General features: G+C 37.9%; 1 protein-coding gene across 1 annotated transcript in view; it reads left to right on the top strand.

Moving 5' to 3' along the window:
• The window catches only part of micu2 (mitochondrial calcium uptake 2), a 452,585-nt gene that overhangs the window by 359,663 nt on the left and 70,678 nt on the right, over window positions 1-22,244 (top strand). Inside the window, exon 8 of the mRNA XM_060826722.1 lies at window positions 13,804-13,860. Within this exon, the coding sequence (XP_060682705.1) occupies window positions 13,804-13,860 (57 nt within the window). The remainder of the gene's footprint in view (window positions 1-13,803; window positions 13,861-22,244) is intronic.

Genomic DNA, 22,244 nt, shown 5'->3' with positions numbered 1-22,244 from the left:
TTTCCTTCTTTCTTGTGTATGTATCAGTCTAGCCATGAGACAAGTCTCCAAATTTCAACCATTTCATGTGATTGCAAGTTCCACATTACCATTACATGCTTCAAAATCCAATTCAGGAAATTGAGTGCATAATTTAGATTGAATCTTCAGTACAACACTATCAAAGGTATCATCTTTTAGATGAGATGTCGATCTGAGGTTCCATCTGCTTTCTCACATGGAAATAAAAAATCCCATGGTACTATTGAGGATTCAAATTTTGATCCTAGCTGCTGTCGGAAGCAGCGAATATATGTAGGCTTTTTATTAACAACAAAATGGCTTTTCAATTTAAAATAACACAACAAAATGCTGCAAGTTGTGATTTGACTTTGTGAACCTGTACTGCTGCTTTTCTGAATTAGGTGAAATAGAAGGTTAAGCAAACAATAGAGTTTTCATAAAATGAATACTGACACATTAATTGATCATTCAAACTAACGTTGAACTCCTAGCATAAGATAATGATTTACGTAAAACAAGAACCCTTTCCCAGGAAATCATTGGATTAGCCTGCTGTCAATCATGTCACCATATTGCAGTTGATTGGACTTTTCTTGTAATTAAGGCTGTACTGTCTCTCAAAAAACATATTAAACATATTCATTGTTCAATTATAATTGTGCAATTTTACCACAGATCACAGAAGCTTTAACCTCTATGTTGCTGGACAGAATTGTGTCAGGCTGCCTTACTTTATTTAACTGATAACTTTGTTTTGTACAGACCGCATTCTGTTGATTCTTTTGACCGATCTCGAGACCGAGGGGTCCTGTTTGGGATCCAGATCATAGTTATTTAAATGTTTACTGGAATCCGAGAAGCTGTGTCCTTGCATACCAGGAATTGGGCCATAGTCCTATGAGTTAAATCAAGTGTAGCCAGTCTAGGTGTTATAGGTAGGCCCTTTGAGTGCTGTGGAGACCTCTATCCAGGAGTCAACTTTAGTCAGCCTGGAGGTGAATCACTGTCTTGGACATTAGGTCAGTAATGGACATGGCCTGATCAGGCGGCCCTGGGAAAGTGGACAAATCAAATCTGGGAATGAACTTTATTGTGCTGGGTCACTAAGGGAAAGATGATAGTGATAGGGTACAATTAGAGGGAGTTGGGTGGGTCTCTTAGTGAATAGACAGAACCTGGAACTCTGGAAAGGGGTTTCAATAGGTCACAGTAGAGCTGCCCTCTGTGTAACACCAACAACGGCTTAGAAATTTCTGAAATCATGGACTTTGGGTGTGAAGTGCGGACATAAATAGTTATAAAGGAACTCAATAAAAATGGGATTAATGGGGCTGGAAGGTCATGGGGCCACAGGACAGTGACTCAAAAGGAACGTGCAGACTAGGGAGGACATCTGCACTTCATAGGTAGAGGCTGCAAGACACTCTTACTGAAATTTGGTATTTTGCCATGCAGAATCAAAAGTCACCTGTGCTGGTGCCATAGCTACTAAAAATGGCTGACACCACATGCACAGGATTGGATTAAGTCTTTTTTTTCTTCCGCCACCAACACCCCCCACCCCCGCACCCCACCCCGGGCCCTACTAGGGCTGATTTCAGAAAGCATGTTTCCAGTATTCCTGTAATGCCACCCATCTGACTTCGATTTACACATCATTGTCTGTCCATGAATGCACAGTAAGGATTATGGCATCAGAAACCATGACCATTACATTCTGTGCAAATTGCTTCTTTGTCATGAGATCTACACTTGTAATAATTAATTCTCAATGTCAGGGATGGAATTGGAAGAAATTACCATTTATGACATTGTTAATTTAGATTTGAACTGACAAGACATAACTCTCTGTGATGAGTTTAGTTTATATCTGCCCCAGAAATATGACATTTGACACCATTTAACCCAATTCACTGATGAGACAGACTGTAAATTTATTTTCACAAAGCTGAGAGCAATGCAATTTGGACACCAGCATTATGATTTTTAACTGCATATCTCCTTGACTGAAGATACTGGATATCTTTGTGTCAATAATAGAAATGTCATTCATCTTATTGTTAACCTGACAGCAAATCTTGGGCCATAATGGTGAAAAAGTTGCAAGGATCTTCAATTTGTTCCCTCTCCAAACAATAAAGCGTTTACCTTTCGCTGAAAAGTTTGCTCATTTAATGCTCAGCTCACTTAGCACAGTATAACCATTTTGAACCCCACGTTATGTGAAGCACATAATATAAATATAATTACTTTTGTTTGAACTGCTAGAGGAAGTGATGGAGGCTGGTACAATTACATCAGTTAAAAGGCATCTGGATGGGTACATGAGTAGGAAGGGTTTAGAGGAATCTGGACCAAATGCTGGCAAATGGACTAGGTTAATTTAGAAAGTCTGGTCGGTAAGGAAAAATTGGACCAAAGGGTATATACATCTCTCTGACTTTGTGGCTTGTTGATCCATACATTTTGGAGCTTTTTACAATTTATAGGCAGCTTGATCCATGCATAATTCTGATTCAGGCAAAAAATTCTCGGCAAATTCATCACTCATTTATCATGCCATGTACTCTTACCCCAATCTTGCTCATTTTCCCACACCATAGGCCCAAGTCTTGAAAAATGTACTATATCTAGGCCGAGTATGGTTTTTAGTCCAACTTTAGCACACGCCAAAAGACATTTACTACAGCTGCACATTTGAATCAGATTAGTGATCAATACTTGCTTATGAAAGAAAATGGCTGAGTTTTTAACAAGGAATATTTCCATATGGGTGGCAAATTTTAGGATGATACAATGTCAACAAGGATATTTAAAGGAATGCAGTTCTCTGTCCCCATCCACCCACAAAAGCTGAAAATATAGCAGAAAATCTAAAATATTCACTCTTCCAGTAAGTATTCAGACCATTTCTTCCTGTACCCAATCCTAATGTACCAACGTTGAACAAAGAACAACACTGCCCATTGTCTTCCCAAACTTCTTTTAAATCTTATCCAATAGAAGTTATATTAGCTGCCTAAGTCGATATATTGGAGTCACTGTTTACAAAATTTAGTGTAGTTCTTGTATGTGTGCTAATTCTGTGGAAAGTTAAAATGGAAAATATAGTGGATGCATTAGTTTCTTGACCTAACGTTATCCAGCCTTGACCTCAACCAAGGGACATCACACACACGTGGAACAACTATGAAGATGTGGATCTAGTTTCAAGTGTCAAACTTCAGGGCTTTTAAGAGAATTAGTTTTTAAGTAGTCCCTACAGAGAGGTATTTGCAAGGTCTGTTAGTTCACTCTACTGACAGTTTAACTGACATTTATCTCAAATCCAGAAATCTTTAGTATGTAAACTTAATTGACATCACATTCAGACATTACTAAAGAGTCTGGCACTTTTTTGCATTCACTCAGTTATTTCTAAGTCAGAAAACCTCAGAGTTCATTTTGGACACTTTCCCAATTTTACATAAAAACCTATACCTACTTCTTTAATGGCAAAAGATTAATTATTATAGTTTTCATTTTATAACTAAAGATGAGCTACAACTAACAGCTAAATATGGTAACCTATTTTGTTTTTTATATTTCTTTAGTTTTGCTTTTACAGTTGCTTATGATAGTTATTTGAAAACAAAATTACTATGTTTTATTTTTCCTGAGGGATCTGTGTTGATGTGCAAGTGAAAGGCTAGGTGGATCACCAGTGACAGCTTATGTTTTCATGCCAGCAGCAGTTTGCTTTGACATTCAGACACTTGCTGCACAATTAAAACATTTGGAATTGAGTTGGCTTCAGAAGTGAAGTCTGTGGAACTAGTTAGATATTGAATAGGCAATACTCCTAAGCTGTAAAAACCAGAAGGCTGCAAAATTCACAGTAGATTAAGTTACTGGAATTTTTTGTTCCATTTGCCTTGTTGTTCCATTTGTAAGTTTCTTTCTTTATTTCATTTCTTTAAGGGGTAAGATAGTGAAAGGTTAAAAATGGATTATAGAATCATAACAACCTCCATTAGAAATTCTTCAATTACAGATCATGTCTGCTGCACAGTGTAATTCAATGGCTTTAGAGTGATACAATCCCATGAAGATGATGTATTGAGGTCTGGCAGGGTTAGTCTTCTGGCTAGTTGAATAGAAGTAGTAGGGAGGGGAGAGAAACAAAACATTAGAACAAGGAGCTTCATGTATATGCTGAAGTGTCTCATCAAGCACTCTCACAACGGGATGATTTCATAGCCCATCTTCTCTGAACAGTCATAAATCTGTCCCTCACCGGATCAAAGCCAGCAGGAATTTTAAAAGAATTTTAAAGCTGCAGTATGCTTTTTTCTAGATCTTTATAAGCCAATTAAAAACCTATCAAAAATCAAATACACGAGCCTCTAATTAACTTCAACTGAGGTTTATCAAAATAAACGTTATGGCTATTATTCTGTAAGAAAACAGGAATCTTGAAAAGGTTGTGTGCTAAGGCATTTTTTCTAAGTATTAAGTTACTGGAATATTTATTTGTCAATATTTTGCAACTGCTAATTACTTTTCTTTATCCCTACAATACTGCATTTTTTTTGTTGAAATGCATATTTATTTGTTTAGAATTCCATTGTAAGCCTTTGGAACTTATTAGTTCCTGAATAATTTTACACATTGTCTCTGCCTGCTGTTTCGTTCCCCAAGAAAAAAACATTCATTATTTAAACACAATGACTGCCTCGTACAGGCATGCTCATGTTATCATGCTTTCATCTAAGACAGACAAATGGAGTGATGCATGATATAAAATGTTAAGTACCAAAATATTTGGCAAGAAGGCAAAAGGTTTTAGTCCAACAGAATTTAGCCAGCAGCCTTTGCTTATTTTCTATGGGACTATCCTGGTACGTAATTAGATGTTGAAGCTACTGTAGAAAATACAGCCTGGGCAAACTTGCTCTGTAACTGCATTGCAGTGTGGATTATTTTTATAAACTCATTCTCAGTATGGGCGTCACTGGCAAAGCCACGATATGTTGTTCAATCACCATTGTCATATGAAAGTGGTGCAGCAACTGATTTTCTTCAAATTAGTCATAAAATAGAGCTGTTCAAGAGGCAGTTAAGCAACATTTGTGTCAGACTGGGTAAACACAGAAGGTTTGTTTCCCTGATGGATATTAGTGAATTGGTTGGATAATAATAAAAATCCAGCAAATTGGTGATTTTTCTGATCCCACAGTTTTATTTCCAGACTTTCTAAACATAATTCTAATGATCAGACTGCCACAGTGGAATTTAATTTCACATTCTTTGGAATATTGGATAAAGCTTGCAGATTACTAGTCCACTATCTCAGCTGCTTCATATCTAGCCTCCTTTATTGGTTACCATACTGAAAATTAAATTACATTAAGGGTGGCTGTTAGAAAATTGAGAGAAACAAATATAGTCATTTGTTAATATCTTTAACCTTGTCCAGTAATACACTACTAAGTTTACTAATTTATCTCTCTAAATTTAAAATTCTGAGTGATATAACCACTTGCATAATGTTTTTTTTATAAACCCTCTCAGATCTGAAGTTAAGAATTACATTCATGATAATCAAGTAAATGTCTGACAAAAAGAATTCAAATGGGGAAGAGCCTGTCAGCTCAATCCCTTCAGCCTTTTTTAAAAAAGTGACATCCCAAGTGGAAATTTGAAAACTGGGGCTTTCTTTTTATTTGCTCATATGATCTAGGTGTAGCTGGCAGAGCCAGCACTTATTGCTTATCTATAATTGCCCTGAAGAAGGTCATGATAAGCTGCCTTCTTGAACAGCTGTTCTCCTTGGAATGTAGTGACACTCTCAATGCTGTGTGGAGGGGAGTTCCAGATTCTGATTAAAGGAACAACAATATAGTTCCAAGTCAGAATAGTGTATAACTTGGAGGGGAACTTACAGGTGGTGGTGGTGTTCCCAAGCCCCTGCTGCCCTTGACCTTATAGATGTTAAAAGTCATGAGTTTGGAATATACTGTTAAAGGACCTTTGGATATTTACTGTTAGTACGTGTTGCGAGGTTCTACCATCTACCATATTGAGTCAATGATAAAGAGAATGAACGTTGAAGTACCAATCAAACAATCTGCTTAGATCTGGATGGTGTCAACTTCCTTGAGTACTACTCAAGCAGCTTTCATCCAGATAAGTAGGATGTGTTCCATCATGCTCCTGACTTGACCTTGTAGGTGGAGAACAGGCTTTGGAGAGACAGGAGTTGAGTTACCATAGAATTCCCAACCTTTGACATTTCCTTGGAGTCACAGTTTTTAACATGGCTGGTTCAATTCATCTTCTGGTCTGTGATAACTCCAGGATGTTGTTAGTAGGAATGGCAATGCCATCTAAAGAACCTTTGACAGTATTCTGCCTGAAGACTGCTACTAGCGTTTTAGATAGAATCATAGAGATGTACAGCACAGAAACAGAACCCTTTGGTCCAACTCATCCATGCCGACCAGACATCCGAACCCAGTCTAGTCTTACCAGCCAGCACCGGCCCATATCCCTCTAAACCCTTCCTATTCATATACCCATCCAGATGCCTTTTAAATGTTGCAATTGTACTAGCCTCCACCTCTTCCTCTGGCAGCTCATTCCACGCATGTACCACCCTCTGCGTGAAAAAGTTGCCCCTTAGGTCTCTTTCATATCTTTCCCCTCTCATCCCAAACCTATGTCCTCTAGTTCTGGACTCCCCCACCCCAGGGAAAAGACTTTGTCTATTTATCCTATCCATACCCCTCATGATTTTATAAACCCTTATAAGATCACTCCTCCGCCTCCAACGCTCCAGGGAAAACAGCCCAGCCTATTCAACCTCTCCCTATAGCTCACCATGGCGGCACAGTGGTTAGCACTGCTGCCTCACAGTGCCAGAGACCCGGGTTCTATTCCTGACTCAGGCGACTGACTGTGTGGAGTTTGCACATTCTCCCCGTGTCTGTGTGGGTTTCCTCCGGGTGCTCTGGTTTCCTCCCACAGTCCAAAATATGCAGGTTAGGTGAATTGGCCAGGCTAAATTGCCCGTAGTATTAGGTGAAGGGGTAAATGTTGGGGTATAGGTGGATAGCGCTTCGGCGGGTTGGTGTGGACTTGTTGGGCTGAAGGGCCTGTTTCCACACTGTAAGTAATCTAATCTAAAAAGAATCCTCCAACCCTGGTAACATCCTTGTAAATCTTTTCAGAACCCTTTCAAGTTTCTCAACATCCTTTCGATAGGAAGAAGACCAGAATTGCACGCAATATTCCAAAAGCGATCTAACCAATGTTCTGTACAGCCACAACATGACATTCCAACTCCGATACTCATTACTCTGACCAATTAAGGAAAGCCACCTTCACTATCCTATGTACCTGCAACTCCACTTTCGGGAAGCTATGAACCTGTACTCCCAAGGTCTCTTTGTTCAGCAACATACCCAAGGACCTTACCATTAAGTGTATAAGTCCTGCTAAGATTTGCTTTCCCATTTATCTAAATTAAACTCCATCTGCCTCTCCTCAGCCCATTGGCCCATCTGATCAAGATCCCATTATAATTTGAGGTAACCTTCTTCACTATCCACTACACCTCCAATTTAGGTATCTATACTTCTTATGCTCACATCCAAATTATTTATGCTAGTGGGAATTTAAGGTAGAATCTACTAATTATCAAAATGTGTACGAAAGGGAAAAGGTGGAATGTAGTTTGAGGATTGTTGTTCATGAGAATGAAAGGGTGTCTTTGGTGGACAAGATTATTTGGCATTGGCAGGGAGCTAGAGGATGAAGAAGTATGTGTGTGAGCTTGCCTGGCAATTAATATTTCTATATGGTACTTGAGTATGAACTCAAAATCACACAGAAACAGGAATTGAGTAGTCTAGGAACATTGTTTTTCCTGAAACTCCAACCTCACCCATTAAAAATAATACCACAAAAACCAGGAATCATGCAGACTGATCTTCATGGTCAATGCTCCTGATCCTGTATAATTTACTCCACACTGTTCCGGAAACAATAGACCATGAAATACATGCAGATGACAACACAGAAGTAGACCATCTGGCCCAACTGGTCTGTTTTGTCCTTTTATCTCCATACAAGCTTCCTCTGACCTATCTTGATCTAAGCCTATCAGATGACCTTGCTGTTTCTTTCTCCCTCACATGCTTACCCAACATCTTCTGAAATGCATCTTCATGATTCACTTCCAACTGTTTAGTATGGTAGCAAGTTCCAAATGTTCACCACACTTAAAAGTAAAGAAGTTTCTGTGAATTTTCTAATGGATTTATTAATAACTATCATATTTATCATCTTTAGTTTAGGTCTTATTTAGCAGCCTTTTGTCTGGCACCTTGTCTAAAGTCCTTCTGGAAATCTAAATAGATCATGCCCACTATCTTGTCTAACTTGCTCACTACCACCTCCAAAGAATTCTACCAGATTGTCAAGCATGACGTCCCCTTGATGAAGCCCTGTTTTATCATGGTCTTCCAAGTACGCTGTAATTTCGTCCTTAATAACGGACACTAAAATCTTACCAAGGTCAGGCTAACTAGCCAATCATTTCCTGCCTTTCTTCCTTAAGCACTGGTGTTGCTTTGGCCATTTTCCAGTCCTCTGCGACTCTCCCTGAACCCTGTGATTCCAGAAAGAACAATAACCATGTCTCCATTATCTCCTTCAGAACTCGGGTGTGTAGTCATCTGGTCTAGTCTACATGATTTATCCACTGTCAGACTTATCAGCTTCCTGAGCACCTTCTCAGTTATGGCTACTGCACTCACCTCTACCCCCAACTCTCTTGAAATTCTAATTTGTTACTGGTGTTTTCCATGATAAACACTGATGCTAAGTACCAATTCGGTTCTTCTGCCATTTCTTTCTTCCCCATTGCTACTTCTCCAGTCTCATTTTCTAGCAGTCCAATGTCCACTCTTGCCTCTGTCTTATCTTTCATATCTCTGAGATAACTCTTGCAATCTTCTTTTACGTTACTAATCAGCTTACTTTCATATTTTGCCGCCTTCTCCTTGTTGCTTTTTTAGTTGCCCTCTGCTGGGTTTTAAAAGCATCCCAATCCCCTGATTTCCCACTAATCATCTTCTACATTGAATGCTTTTTCTTTTGTTTTTATTGTGTCCTTGACTTCCTTTGTCAGCCATGGTTGCCTCTTCCTCGCGTTAGAATGTTGTTTCTTCTTTGGGGTGAATTTCTGCTGTGCCTCTCAAATTAATGCCAGAAACTCCTGCCATTGCTGCTCCTCTGCCTTTCTTCCTAATTCCTCCCTCATGTCTTTGTAGTTACCTTTATTTAATCGTAATTTCATTACATCTGATCCCAGCTTCTCCCTCTCAAACTGCATGATGAATTCTATCATAAATATGATCACTGACCCCACTGGATTCCTTCACATTAAGCTCACTAATCAAATCTGCCTTATTACATAATCACAAAATCCAGAATTACCTGTTTCCTAGTGGGCTCTGCCATAAGATACTTCAAATAGCCACCTCATAGATATTTCATGAATTCCTTTTCTTGGGATCGGGTACCAATCTGATTTTTCCCAGTCTACCTGCATATTGAAGTCCCCCATAATTATTGGAATAGTGCCTTTCTCACACGCATTTTCTATCTCCTGATTTATTTTCTGCTCTAACCTGACTACTGCTAGGAGACCTGTAGATAACTCACATTGGGGCCTTTTTTTTCCTTTGCAGTTCCTCAACTCTATGCACACAGGTTCTACACCTTCTGACTCTATATCACTTCTTGCTATCAATTTAATTTAACTTCTTACGAACAAGGCAACTCCACCTGCTCCGTGTGTTTCCTTGGATATTTAGTTCCTAGACCTGATCTCTTTGCGGTCAGGTCTCTGTGCTATTCACAATATTGGACCTAAACAATTTCAATTTGCAATCCGAGCCCTTTTACCTTGATTTGCCTGCTGTGTCTATTTACATATAACATTTAGTTTAAGGAACCAGTTGAAATAGATCGAGTTCTTGATTATTGAGAACTGCCTCATGTGACATAAGCATTTGTGTGCTTTTGTCCCTGTGTGATTTTCAATTCAACCAAATCTTTCTTGGTAATTACTTAAAATTTTCATAGTCCTCAAACTAAAAATGCTATGTGGACTAGTTGGGATGCATCCTAGATTTAATGAGAAGTAAGGGTGAAAATCATAAAACTTTTTAATTTTTTGGAAGCGTGTTTCAATTCATACTGGAGGAATGAAAATGTTACAGTACTGTTCAGAAATAGAGAATATAGATAGCAATCACAGGGAATATATATAATGGTGGTGAGGTAACTTACATAAATACAATAGGTGCTGCATTTTGGGAAAGCAAATCTTAGCAGGACTTATACACTTAATGGTAAGGTCCTAGGGAGTGTTGCTGAACAAAGAGACCTTGGAGTGCAGGTTCATAGCTCCTTGAAAATGGAGTCGTAGGTAGGTAAGATAGTGAAGAAGGCGTTTGGTATGCTTTCCTTTATTGGTCAGAGTATTGAGTACAGGAGTTGCGAGGTCATGTTGCGGCAGTACAGGCCATTGGTTAGGCCACTATTGGAATATTGCGTGCAATTCTGGTCGCCTTCCTATCGGAAAGATGTTGTGAAACTTGAAAGGGTTCAGAAAAGATTTACAAGGGTTGGAGGATCTGAACTACAGCAAGAGGCTGAACAGGCTGGGGCTGTTTTCCCTGGAGTGTCGGAGGCTGAGGGGTGACCTTATAGAGGTTTACAAAATTATGAAGGGCATGGATAGGATAAATAGACAAAGTCTTTTCCCTGGGGCCGGGGAGTTCAGAACTAGAGGGCATAGGTTTAGGGTGAGAGGGGAAAGATATAAAAGAGACCTAAAGGGCAACATTTTCACGCAGAGGGTGGTATGTGTATAGAATGAGCTGCCTGGGGATGTGGTGGAGGCTGGTACAATTGCAGCATTTAAGAGGCAGTTGGATGGTTGTATGAATAGGAAGAGTTTGAAGGGATATGGGCCGGTGCTGGCAGGTAAGACTAGACTGGGTTCGGATGTGTGGTCGGCATGGATGAGTTGGACCAAAGGGTCTGTTTCCATGCTGTACATCTCTATGACTCTAAGCACTCTCAATATTTCCAGTAAAAGGCAATTGTAAGGACAAATAATCGAAGAATTGCTGAGGCTAGTTTTGTGAACAGAATGAAATGACTGTTTTATAAGATAGAGGTGTACATCCAAATCCATTTCCTAATTGGGTTACTTCATATTATATCCTAAACGTTATTGGCTGTTTTGATTCATTAACAATGTTTCCCTTTTTTTTTAATGCTGCTCATATGAGGAGCTGTACAAGTTCCTTTGAAAGGTATGTAAAACATCTGGAACTGGATTTCATTAAATGTTTCTGCTCAGTGTAACAGGCAGTACACAAGTTATTAGGAACAATGCAAAAAGTCAGTAACATTAGACTATCGAGGCACAAGAGACATCTGTAATGAAAGACTTATATCTGATCAGATGCGTGCAATTATGAGTGTTCTGTGAAGTATTTATGGTCAGTATGGAACATCAGCTGATTGATTTTGTGGGTGGATGTTAGTCTTCATTGAGAAAGCAAAGGTACACAAACCATTTCCAGAATGTAAAACTTTTTTTAATGACACCTCCCCCTCAAGGTAGCGAGTGAAATTAGATGCTATACTCAGCAGCATTAAATGCAATTTTGAAATTGTTGCTAAAGAAGGAACTCTAGACAAAGGCGACTAAGAGAGTGGTACAAATGTACACTCACTTGGAAGTGACCGTAAGACACAGTTGCTGGACAGTGGTACTAACACACAATTATGACACATTAATGAAAATTTATTTATGATCTTGCAACCATGATTTTCATCCAAAGAAGCTGAAGGATTATTTTACTTTTTTGCTTCTTTCTGACTTGTACAAATTCAGATCCATGCAATTCAGAAAACGGTATTAATTTAGACGGGCATTGAAATTTCACAAAACAGGATCTACTAACAGTGCGAATGAGCTACCCATTCTCTACTTCTTAACTGCTGAAATGTCACTTCGTTAAGTAGTGTCATGCTACATGTAACATTCATCTTTCATGAATCACTGTGCTTAGATTATTTAATGAGCTGACACACCTTTAAAGATCAGCATAGTAATTATAAAATGTTAGCATGTACAGGCTGACCTTTCTTAATTGCAGAAAATAGAGAGACAGTAGACGTCATTGCAGTATCCATGTTTTACACAGAAATATAAACAGTTCTAAAAATAAGCATTCCAATATACAAATATTTAACTAATACTGGTCAAGCTTGTTGACTTAAATTTAAACATTAAATATAAGATACCCAGGTCTTCACTCTAATTATAGTACAAATCGAAAGTCAGATGCAGCTAATTGTATTTCCCACTGTATACTGGTGTCTTTCCATATTAAATCATACAATAATTTTCAGTGCAAGTATTTGAGCATAAGCAGTATACCTTGATTATGTCAATTACAAAATAATAGTAAATAAAAACCAAAAGAACTGTGGCTGCTGGAAATCAGAAACAAAAACAGAAATTACAGTAAAAGCTCAGCAGGTGTGGCAGTATCTGTGGGGAGAAATCCGTTAATGTTGGGTCCTGTTCTGAAGAAATGTCGCTGGATTCAAAACAGCAATTTCTGTTTTTGTTATAAAATAATTGTGTCTTTCTTAGTTTACCATTTTTGTTAATTAATTTTCTCCAGCTATTTCTCTATATTAAAACAAGTGACCAAATGCTCTGAGGGATGATGGGCGCGATGAAAGAGAAGACACTGCACCACATGGAGGTAGAGAGGATAAATAGGGGAAAGGTTTACAATGTCCTTGAACTGCTAGGGAAGGCATGACTGCTCCCGCTGAGGCTGGCAGCTCCCACTTCCTTTTCATTGCTGTTTTTCCTAAACCCTGAGAAATCTTTTGCATCAGCAGTGAATTTTAAATCATCTTCCCAATTGCCCTTTGGGAGCTTAATTTCAAAAATGTTAACAGTGTGCCCCACCTCTCCACTGCAGGATAGTACTCAACACAAAATGCACTTTGTAAAACAGGACAAAGGGTGCATCTTGGTAGATTTAGATGTGATTTTCTTTTTGTAGATGTGACAATGTAACTCCCATTCCCTCCCTATGATTTTTTTCTTTCCATAATGTTAGTTTACTATCAAGACTTAAGTACTTACTTTAGGCCTATAATTCGATAACATTATGTTTAATAGATTTTTTTAAAAATTTTCATAAAATTAGTTTATTTCTTCTCAAATGTTCAAAGTTTCTTTTAAGGATTCAGTTGCAAATAAGTGTAGAAGGTTGACACTTTGCCAGACTCCATTCTTTTGAAATAATATTCGACTGCAAATATTTTGTGAAGTTTTAAAGAGACCTGAATCAAGATAGTTTATTATCCCTATTATCCTTTACTCAACTGAATGTAATGCTTTTAATCAAACAGTGTGTCTCTTCAAAAGCAGAACTGTCTCCTCAAACAATTGAACAGAATACTAAAATAGTGTAAAAGCAATGCAGTAACTTCAACTGTACTGCAGACACAGATTCCATTCTCTTTCCCTAATGTGAATATTTAAATGGTAGCCCTCTATGTACATTACCGTACATCTAATTACTAAGTTGGCAGTAATTTTTAACCTGCTTATGAATATAGCCTCTGCATGCAGTTTAAATTGTTTAACAATTTTGAAAAATACTGTGACATTTTAAAATATTGAAACCTGTAATCTGATTTCAGTTGCAGAACATCATTCGCCAAAAGAAAGAGGTCAAGCTCGGAGCACATTCTACATCGGTAAGTCATCATCTCCCTTCAACTTATTTCTGCAGGATCCCAACTCAGAATATCTATTTCTTCATCTATAATACAACAATTGAGCCTTCCACAAATGTAATTTATTTGAGAAACTGCTGCGTAAACATTTCTGGCTTTTGTTTGCATAACATGTGGATATCATCATTCTTCATAGTTGCTGTTTCTTTGATTGATAAAGGATCCGGTTTGTCATTTGGTTTTTTTTTTCACTTGCAATTCGCTCAAGTTGTGATACAGCAATTAGATTCTCTATAGGTGATGATACGGAAAGGCATACTACATTGTAGGTAAGGTTCAGAAATGTTAATTGGTTTACAACTATTTTAAATCTCATGGTTAACACACTTGCATTTGCCTTGAAAATGTTTAATTGGGTTCTTTCAAAGCTATTTTAGAGAAATAACGTTAATTTGACAGAAATCAAATGAAATATTAAAAATGAGACCGCCCCCTCATAATGTTGAGACTCCTTTTGGAAGCTTGTGAGAGAAAGTCTTGAAATGTTGAGACTCGAAAGGTGTTCGAAAATATTTGAACATGTAGTTTCTAATTTCTGGGGACAAAATGTTGACAGAAGGCACTCTGGGATGAATGAAAGCTAATCTCATTCAAACATACAAAATTCTTACAGGTTAGATGCAGAAGGCTGTTTCCTTGGTTGTGATCTCAAAATAAAGGGAATGACAATTTAGCGCTGAGACAAAGAGTAGTTTCTTCACTCAGTGGGTGGCAAATCTTTGGAATTCTGTGCCCCAGGGAGCTGTCAAGGCTCAGTCCTCAGATATGTTCATGACTGAGACCGATAGATTTCTGTGTACTAGAGAAGGATAATGCAGGAAAATGGTGTTGAAGCAGAGCGGCCAGGATTTTGTTAAATGCCATACTGGGCCTTGAAGGGCTGAATGACCTACTCCTGTTTCTCTTCCTTATTTTCATACAGTTGAAAGTACATTTTAAAGCATATTCTGCCAGTTTAGAACATTCCCTGAGATTGATGACCTTTAAGGATGAATATTAAAATGTTAGCATTTTGGTTTTAAGTGGATGTTGTGAAACTTGAAAGGGTTCAGAAAAAATTTACAAGGATGTTGCTGAGTTGAGGTAAAGGGAGAAGTTCAATAGGCTGGGACTACTTCCCTTGGAGTGTCGAAGGCTGAGGGGTGACTTTATAGAGGTTTATAAAATCATGAGGGGGATGGATAGGATAAATAGACAAAGTCTTCCCTGGGGTGGGGGAGTGGAGAATTAGACGGCATAGGTTTAGGGTGAGAGGAGAAAGATATAAAAGAGATCTAAGGGGCAATATTTTCACACAGAGGGTGGTGTGTATGGAATAAGCTGCCAGAGGAAGTGGTGAAGGCTAGTACAATTGCAACATTTAAAAGGCATCTGGACGAGTATATGAATAGGAAGGGTTTGGAAGAATATGGGCCGGGTGCTGGCAGGTAGGACGAGATTGGTTGGGATGTCTGGTCAGTATGGATGGGTTGGACTGAAGGGTCTGTTTCCATGTTATACATCTCTGTGACTCTAAATTATTACTATATGAAATAAAGTAACACTGCACAGAAACAGTGAGTCAGATACATAAAGACACACTAAAGGAATAATCAAAGATGATTAATTAATGATGTATGCAACATTGCAGTGTTCGATTCATCAATTGCTTTGGAATGTTAGTTTTATAATGGCTTTGCTTTTATAATTATGGCAAGGGAGATGTTGTTGATGGTAATTAACAAGAGAAAAAGCATGATGTGAGACTTTGTGGATGAGGAATTGGGCTTGTATTCATTTGAGCTACACTCAAATGAGTTGATTACAGAGAGTCCGGTCTCTGCTGATTGCTTCTTCCTTTCCAACTCTTTGTCCTCCTCTGCCCCTACTCCCAAAAGAAAGAATATTGGTCACTGTGTAGCTGGTGAAAAGGGCTATGTCTTTATAATGGCAACGTTGTGCAACATACAGCACTCTGCCAAGTACTCCTGAGTACTCCAGAGTTGCTTAAGCCCTCTGCTGGGCTACTCAATCATGTTTAATGTAGCAGAGCCATTTTAGTTTGTGTGTGCTTTTCACATCACATTAGTGTCATAAACCCTATGCTCAGAGAATAACCCTTGTTTTTTTTCTGGTGTGTCATCGTGGTTCAAACACAGATTTGCAGAGGACTGCTACAGAATGAGGGCATTGTGACTGCTGTCAGGATACCTTACAGTAACTTTTGTAATATGCCACACGAGTACCATTAGCTACACATCTGGGAAGCAGAATCCCTTTCTTTTCAATCACATTTCACAGCTATCAAGGGGCACTCACATAACCATAAGTGTGTAATCTGTCATACCTCTATATGAGAAAACCTACGATTCTTGAAAAGTCAAGTGCTTGCTTCACCCATTTCTCTCTGATAAGACAGAATAAAATTTATTTGACTTTCTTACAATACAGCATCTCAGTACCTTCCTCATGGAACAGTAGCTAACAAACTGAGAGACATTGCAATTATCACCTGTTCCAACCTGCGAGACTTAGACATTTGAATTTATATACCTCTAATAGCCTCTCAGTCACTGGCAATGTTGTCCTCAACCTGCTCGATAGGTTGCAACTGGCCACTTTCAGTGAGGGCCTTCTCAGTGAAACAGAGCACTGTGATTAGTGGGCAGTTCCGAAGATCAGTGTTGGGTCCTGAACTATTTATACTCCATTCTAATGATTTAGGCAAAGAGAAAGATACGATGTATCCACATTTGCTGATCATAAAAAATTAGATGCAAATGTAAGTTGTGAGGAAACACAGAGAGGCTGTAAAGAGAATGAGACAGATTAAATGAGTTGGTAACAAGATGGCAGATGGAATATATTGTGCAGAAAATTATTTATTTTAGTTGTAAGAATAGAAAAAATAGTTTTTCAAAGGAATTCATTTTGAAACTTTTGATGTGGGTATTCATACAAGTAACTCAAAGTTAGCAAGCAAATACATCAAGGACTTAGGAAGGAAAATAGCTTTTATTGCAAGTGGATTAGGGTGTGGGAATAAACGTGTCTTGCTACAATTATGCACTCAACTAAACCTGTAGTGCTCCATGCAAATTTAGTCTCCATATTTAAGAAAGGACGTACTTCTGTTGGTTGCAACAGTTCATTAGATTGGTTCATTCATGGGATGTGACGGTTATCCTACGATGATAGACCCAATTAAATCAGCCTATGTTCTCCACGTTTTAGAGGAATCAGAGGTGATTTCATTAAAACACAAAAGACTATAAAGGGGCTTGACAGAGTAGATACTGAGAGGTTATTTCAACTGGCTGGGAAATCTAGAACATGGAGGCACAATCTCAGGATAAGGGGTTAATCATTTATGATTCCAATAAGGAAAATTTCTTAACTCAAAAGATTGTGTGAATTTTTGAAATTTTCCACCCCAAAGGATTGTAGATGCTGCCTTGTTGACTTGATTTAAGAATGAGATGGACAGAATTTGATCTGTCAGTAAAGGAAGAGATATGGGGAACGGGCAGGAGAATGGCATTGAAATCCAGGATTTACCATGATCTCATTGAATGATAAAGTAGAATCAACATACTATTCCTCACAAGGATAGGAAAACTGATCCTTGAACATTCTAGGCACAATGACTTCCTGTCTATTTCACCTCAGCTCATTTCTGTCATATCATAGGCCAAGAAGGAATGCAAGTAAATGAAACCAAGGGTGGCAACAAGGGGATTGTGAGAGTCATTGAGGCCAGAACTACGATACTCAGCACATGCCACCCTTGCAGAATTTAAAAGCAAATAAACTCTGTTACCACCAATACTTCTAGAATCACATCAAAAACCATTAAAAGCAATTGGCAATTAACCTGTTACTGAATGCCATAGCAGGATCATTGAACTTTGAAACGACATGGCTGGCATCGATTCAGTACACTGATTGACACAAGAAACCTACTCCCCATGTTTCTGGCAGATACAACATGTGCATCACCAATGTCCTCACCCAACTGGTGTTGCAGCACCAAATATATACACGCCTTTGGCACATTTTAGAGGTGACAAGGAAATAGGTGCTGCTGATGCAAATTTGGGGCCAATGTATTTTCCCAACTTCCCACATTCACATTATAGTAAATAAAAGCATTTAGTTTGTTCAAGGATTGCCATTCATTAAAAATGTTCCATTTTGTAATAACATAAGTAAACTATTGAAAATATAATAATCCATGTAGTACTTCCACTTAATCTTTTTGTCATTTTCTTTCTGCCTGCAAACTCTGATATCAGATGCTTTGCTGAACTAATAACTAAATCAAGAGGTCTCTCAATCCTATTCATAATTGTAATTTATTATTAATTAGAATTTGGGTGTGGTTATTCCTGAAATTAAGAGTAGGTATCCAGCTATTTCTGGAGACTATGATAATAGACTGTCAGATGCTGACATTCAACAGAATGGACGTGAATTTTAATTATATGAATCTGTCAGGTTTTTTTTAATGGTCATCTACATACTGAACTGGTGTTAAAATTATTTAGCAGAAACACTCCAGTTTAACTGAATATTTTTGCTCAGTGTAAATTTTGCAAAAACAAATTACGGTGCAAATTTAATGATTTGCAATTCTTTTGTACAATTGTGCACTTGCACAAAAATGGATTTTGGTTTTATATTTAAGCATTAGTTGAATATTACAAGAGTTCCTTTGTCATCATACTATTCCAACTGAAACTCATCTTTTAGTTTATATAGAAACAATTGAAACCCATCCACACTGAAATCTCATTCATTTGAAACCAGCCATAGTGAACTTCAAATTTAAAGTTATCTTTGGCATCTGACAAGCTCTAATTTATAATGATATTGAAGCATCTTGGGATAACAAGCTGGTTCATTTTCTGGGCTGGTGATTCCCTTTGTTAGCACAAATATTTGAAATGCACTGAACGCAGTTTTAGAGGTCGCGATAGGCTTTAGCATTGTGGGTCATCCTACTGGCGACCACTCAGCTGTGGTAAAGAAAAGCAGCCAGGAATGCTAGCTGTGTAAAATTCAATGTTTCACATGTCACATGCGCAAGAAAGCATAGAACAAAGAAAGGTCTAATGGGACTTGTTACTGCTGATGCTGAAAGCTAAATAACCATTAGTAATAAGTTTTATGAAAAGACTGCTGTCTTTTATCTTGAGTTTTCAGTGGGATAAAGCAAATGGGGTTATTTTGCTGTCATGAGAGTACTTGTGGAATTCATGGATTTTAAACTAAAATATGTCTAGTCTATTGATTATGTTCAAAGCATATTGCTAAATTAGGGGTGAAAAGCTAGGCTGCAAAAGAATCAATTAAGCTGAATTTCAAAACAATTTTCGATAGGTATGGAATTCCCTATAAAAATGTATTTATAATTTTGATCTCTCCCTACTTTCAAGCACATGAATAATCTAGTCCTTGAATCCTATTTGGCGCCACTATGTAAGTAAGACCATGTTTCAAACTGGCTGTTCAAAGTTATAATTCATTCAGTATTAATTTATTTTGCAGGTTCCAACATGTGATTAGATTCTACCAAATGAGCTCAGGTTTTGTTGCACACAATTCAGTGAAGCCATTGGTGCTTGCCGTTTTTGCCATGTAAAATTGACTGTCTATGGTTTCCAAGCATGTGCAGTTAAATGTAGAAATCATTGCTATAACTATGATTTCTACATTTAACTGCACATGCTTGGAAACCATAGACACTGTCAATTTTACATGGCAAAAACGGCAAGCACTGATAGCTTCACTGAATTGTGTGCAACAAAACCTTCTCTTTCAGAAACTTTGCTGTTGCAGTCTTTTTCAATTGACTGAACGGAACACACTTCATTGGCAGAAATTTAGGGTAATTATTCACTCGTCTCACACCAAAAGCAGATAAAGCAGTGCAGTCAAGAGTAAATCCATTATTCATACTGTAGTTCAATAATGTTAATTCTTGCTGAGCAATCTCTGTGCCCTTGAAAAATTAATTTTCTACGCATATGCACAACCAATGATGCAAATTTAAAACAATTACTTTTTTAGTTTTCTCCTTTGTAAATGCCCCTTAATTCTATATGTGTGTCCTATATTCCCAATCCTCGTTTACTATGATTTTAGCTTCATTTATCTCTCCTGTTTTCATATTTAACTTCCTGCTTTTTAGTCTGCGTGCCTCAGTGCAGATTTTGAACTAATTGGCTCTCAAATGCCATAGATCCATGGCACAGGGCACTGGAAGAGCTGCTAAATTGGTGGAAATTTTCCCTGATAAGCCCACAAAATTTCTCTGAATAACTGTAAGCAAAGTGAACATATAAAGCAGCTTGCAACAAAATTTAAACCACACCTCAGACTGAGACTCAGACACATACAGCACGGAAACAGACACTTTGGTCCAATTCGTCCATGCCAACCAGGTTTCCCAAACTAAGCTAGTTCCATTCGCCTGCATTTAGCCCATATCCCTGTACACGTTTCCTATTCATGAACTTATCCAAATGTCTTTTAAATGTTGTAACTGTACCTGCATCCACCACTTCCTCTAGCAGTTCATTCCACATGCAAACTACTCTGTGAAAAAGCTACCCTTCAGGTCCATTTTAAATCTTTCTCCTCTCACCTTGAAATTATGACTTCTAATTTTGAATTCCTCTACGCTAGAGAAAAGATCTTTACTATTCACCTTGTCTGTGCCCATCATGATTTTATAAACTTCTATAAGTTCACCACTCAACCTCCAACACTCCAGTGAAAAATGTCCCAGTTTATCCAGCCTCTCAGCTCTAACCCTCCACTCCCAATAACATTCTGTAAATCTTTTCTGCTCTGTTTCCAATTTAATAATATCCTTCCTATAGCAGGATGATCAGAACTCTACACAACACTCAAAGCAGCCTGATCAGCGTCCTGTATGGGATCAGTGCTGGATTCACTAGTTTGTCATTTTTATATTAACAATTTGATTTGGATTTAGTTTTTTTTAATTGTCATGCATACTCGAGTACAGTGAAAAGTGTACAAAGTCGCCATTATCTGGTGCCATCCTAATATTTAAAAGACAAGATTAAAAAGAGAAGCAGAAATAAAAGAAACACCAAAAAGAAAAGGAATCATCCAGAACACTCCCCTGCCTCCGCCATGAGTCCTCGCCACCAGAAAAACAAAATCATAAAGTTCATTCAAAATCTGTGAACACTTAGGTGCCTGACCCCGACACGCCACTATAGCCAGAATGCCACTGCCTCCACGTACCCTGGATTAGTCATGTCTGGAATCATGCCACTGCTGCTGGAACATTCTTCAGTGCCATCTTGCTTCATCTGACATTTTGAATGAGAATTTAGGAGGCATGGTTAAGTTTGTGAATGACAGCAAAATTGCTGATATAGTCCTGTCAAATGTTTGGTCAGTTTATTTTCTGTTAAGCATAGGGTTGGGATAAAAGGCAATAACACTGAATATTCAGTTGTTTAAATTATTTTTTAAATTTCAAGTGAAAGGTATATCTTAGTCTTTAAAGCATCGCTGAAGATTCAGTTAAATTATGTAACAAATTACACAGAACAATATCACACATTTAAGATGCTTTTGAGCATGATATGACTGGGCTGTCCAAATGATACTTTTTGTTAATCTATACATGAAGAACATCTCTGTTGAGAGGTGTCTGTTCTTTTCTCTGCCTCAAGCACCAAACCCTTTTTGCTATTCACCATGTCATGGTAAATTGATGGATTTGATTACACTGTTGACCTGTGAGAGGAGTTCCAGGATTCTGATGGTACAAAGCAAATCCCCAAAGGATCAACTAATTCTTTCTGTATACAGACTACATGTTTTGCATCGAGATATTTGCTGAATTGTTACAATTCCATGACTAATACAAGTTAATTAGAAAGTTGGGAGGAAGAAACAAATCTTATCATTCTATTTATGTCAATGCATTACATACCGACAAGTTACTTGAAAAATCTAATTATGTTAAATGTTTAATTAATTTAGAAGACAACTGGATATCTTGCTGGTAGGTGGATAATTTTAAGTGAAATTGAGGTTTAATGAAAAAAAGATAGGACTCAATGGAAATGATGGCCTATTTTTTGCTTCTTACAAATCTCATATTGTCTGAATGCAGATTGCCAGATCAAAGGTAATGATCTTTTTTAGATGTCCCTTAGCCTTGATTACTCTAATGCTCTCCTGACCTCCCAGCGTCCATTAACTTGAGGCCATACAGAACTCTGCAACCAATATCCTAACTTACATTCAATCTAGTTTATCTCTATACTTATAGACCCACATTGGTGCTTTACCCTGCAGTGCCTCCGTTTTAAACT

Source organism: Hemiscyllium ocellatum, chromosome 6 (assembly GCF_020745735.1).
Source record: "Hemiscyllium ocellatum isolate sHemOce1 chromosome 6, sHemOce1.pat.X.cur, whole genome shotgun sequence".
Lineage (NCBI taxonomy): Eukaryota > Metazoa > Chordata > Chondrichthyes > Orectolobiformes > Hemiscylliidae > Hemiscyllium > Hemiscyllium ocellatum.
Note: the sequence above shows the minus strand (reverse complement) of the source record. Positions and strands in the feature narration are given on the sequence as shown.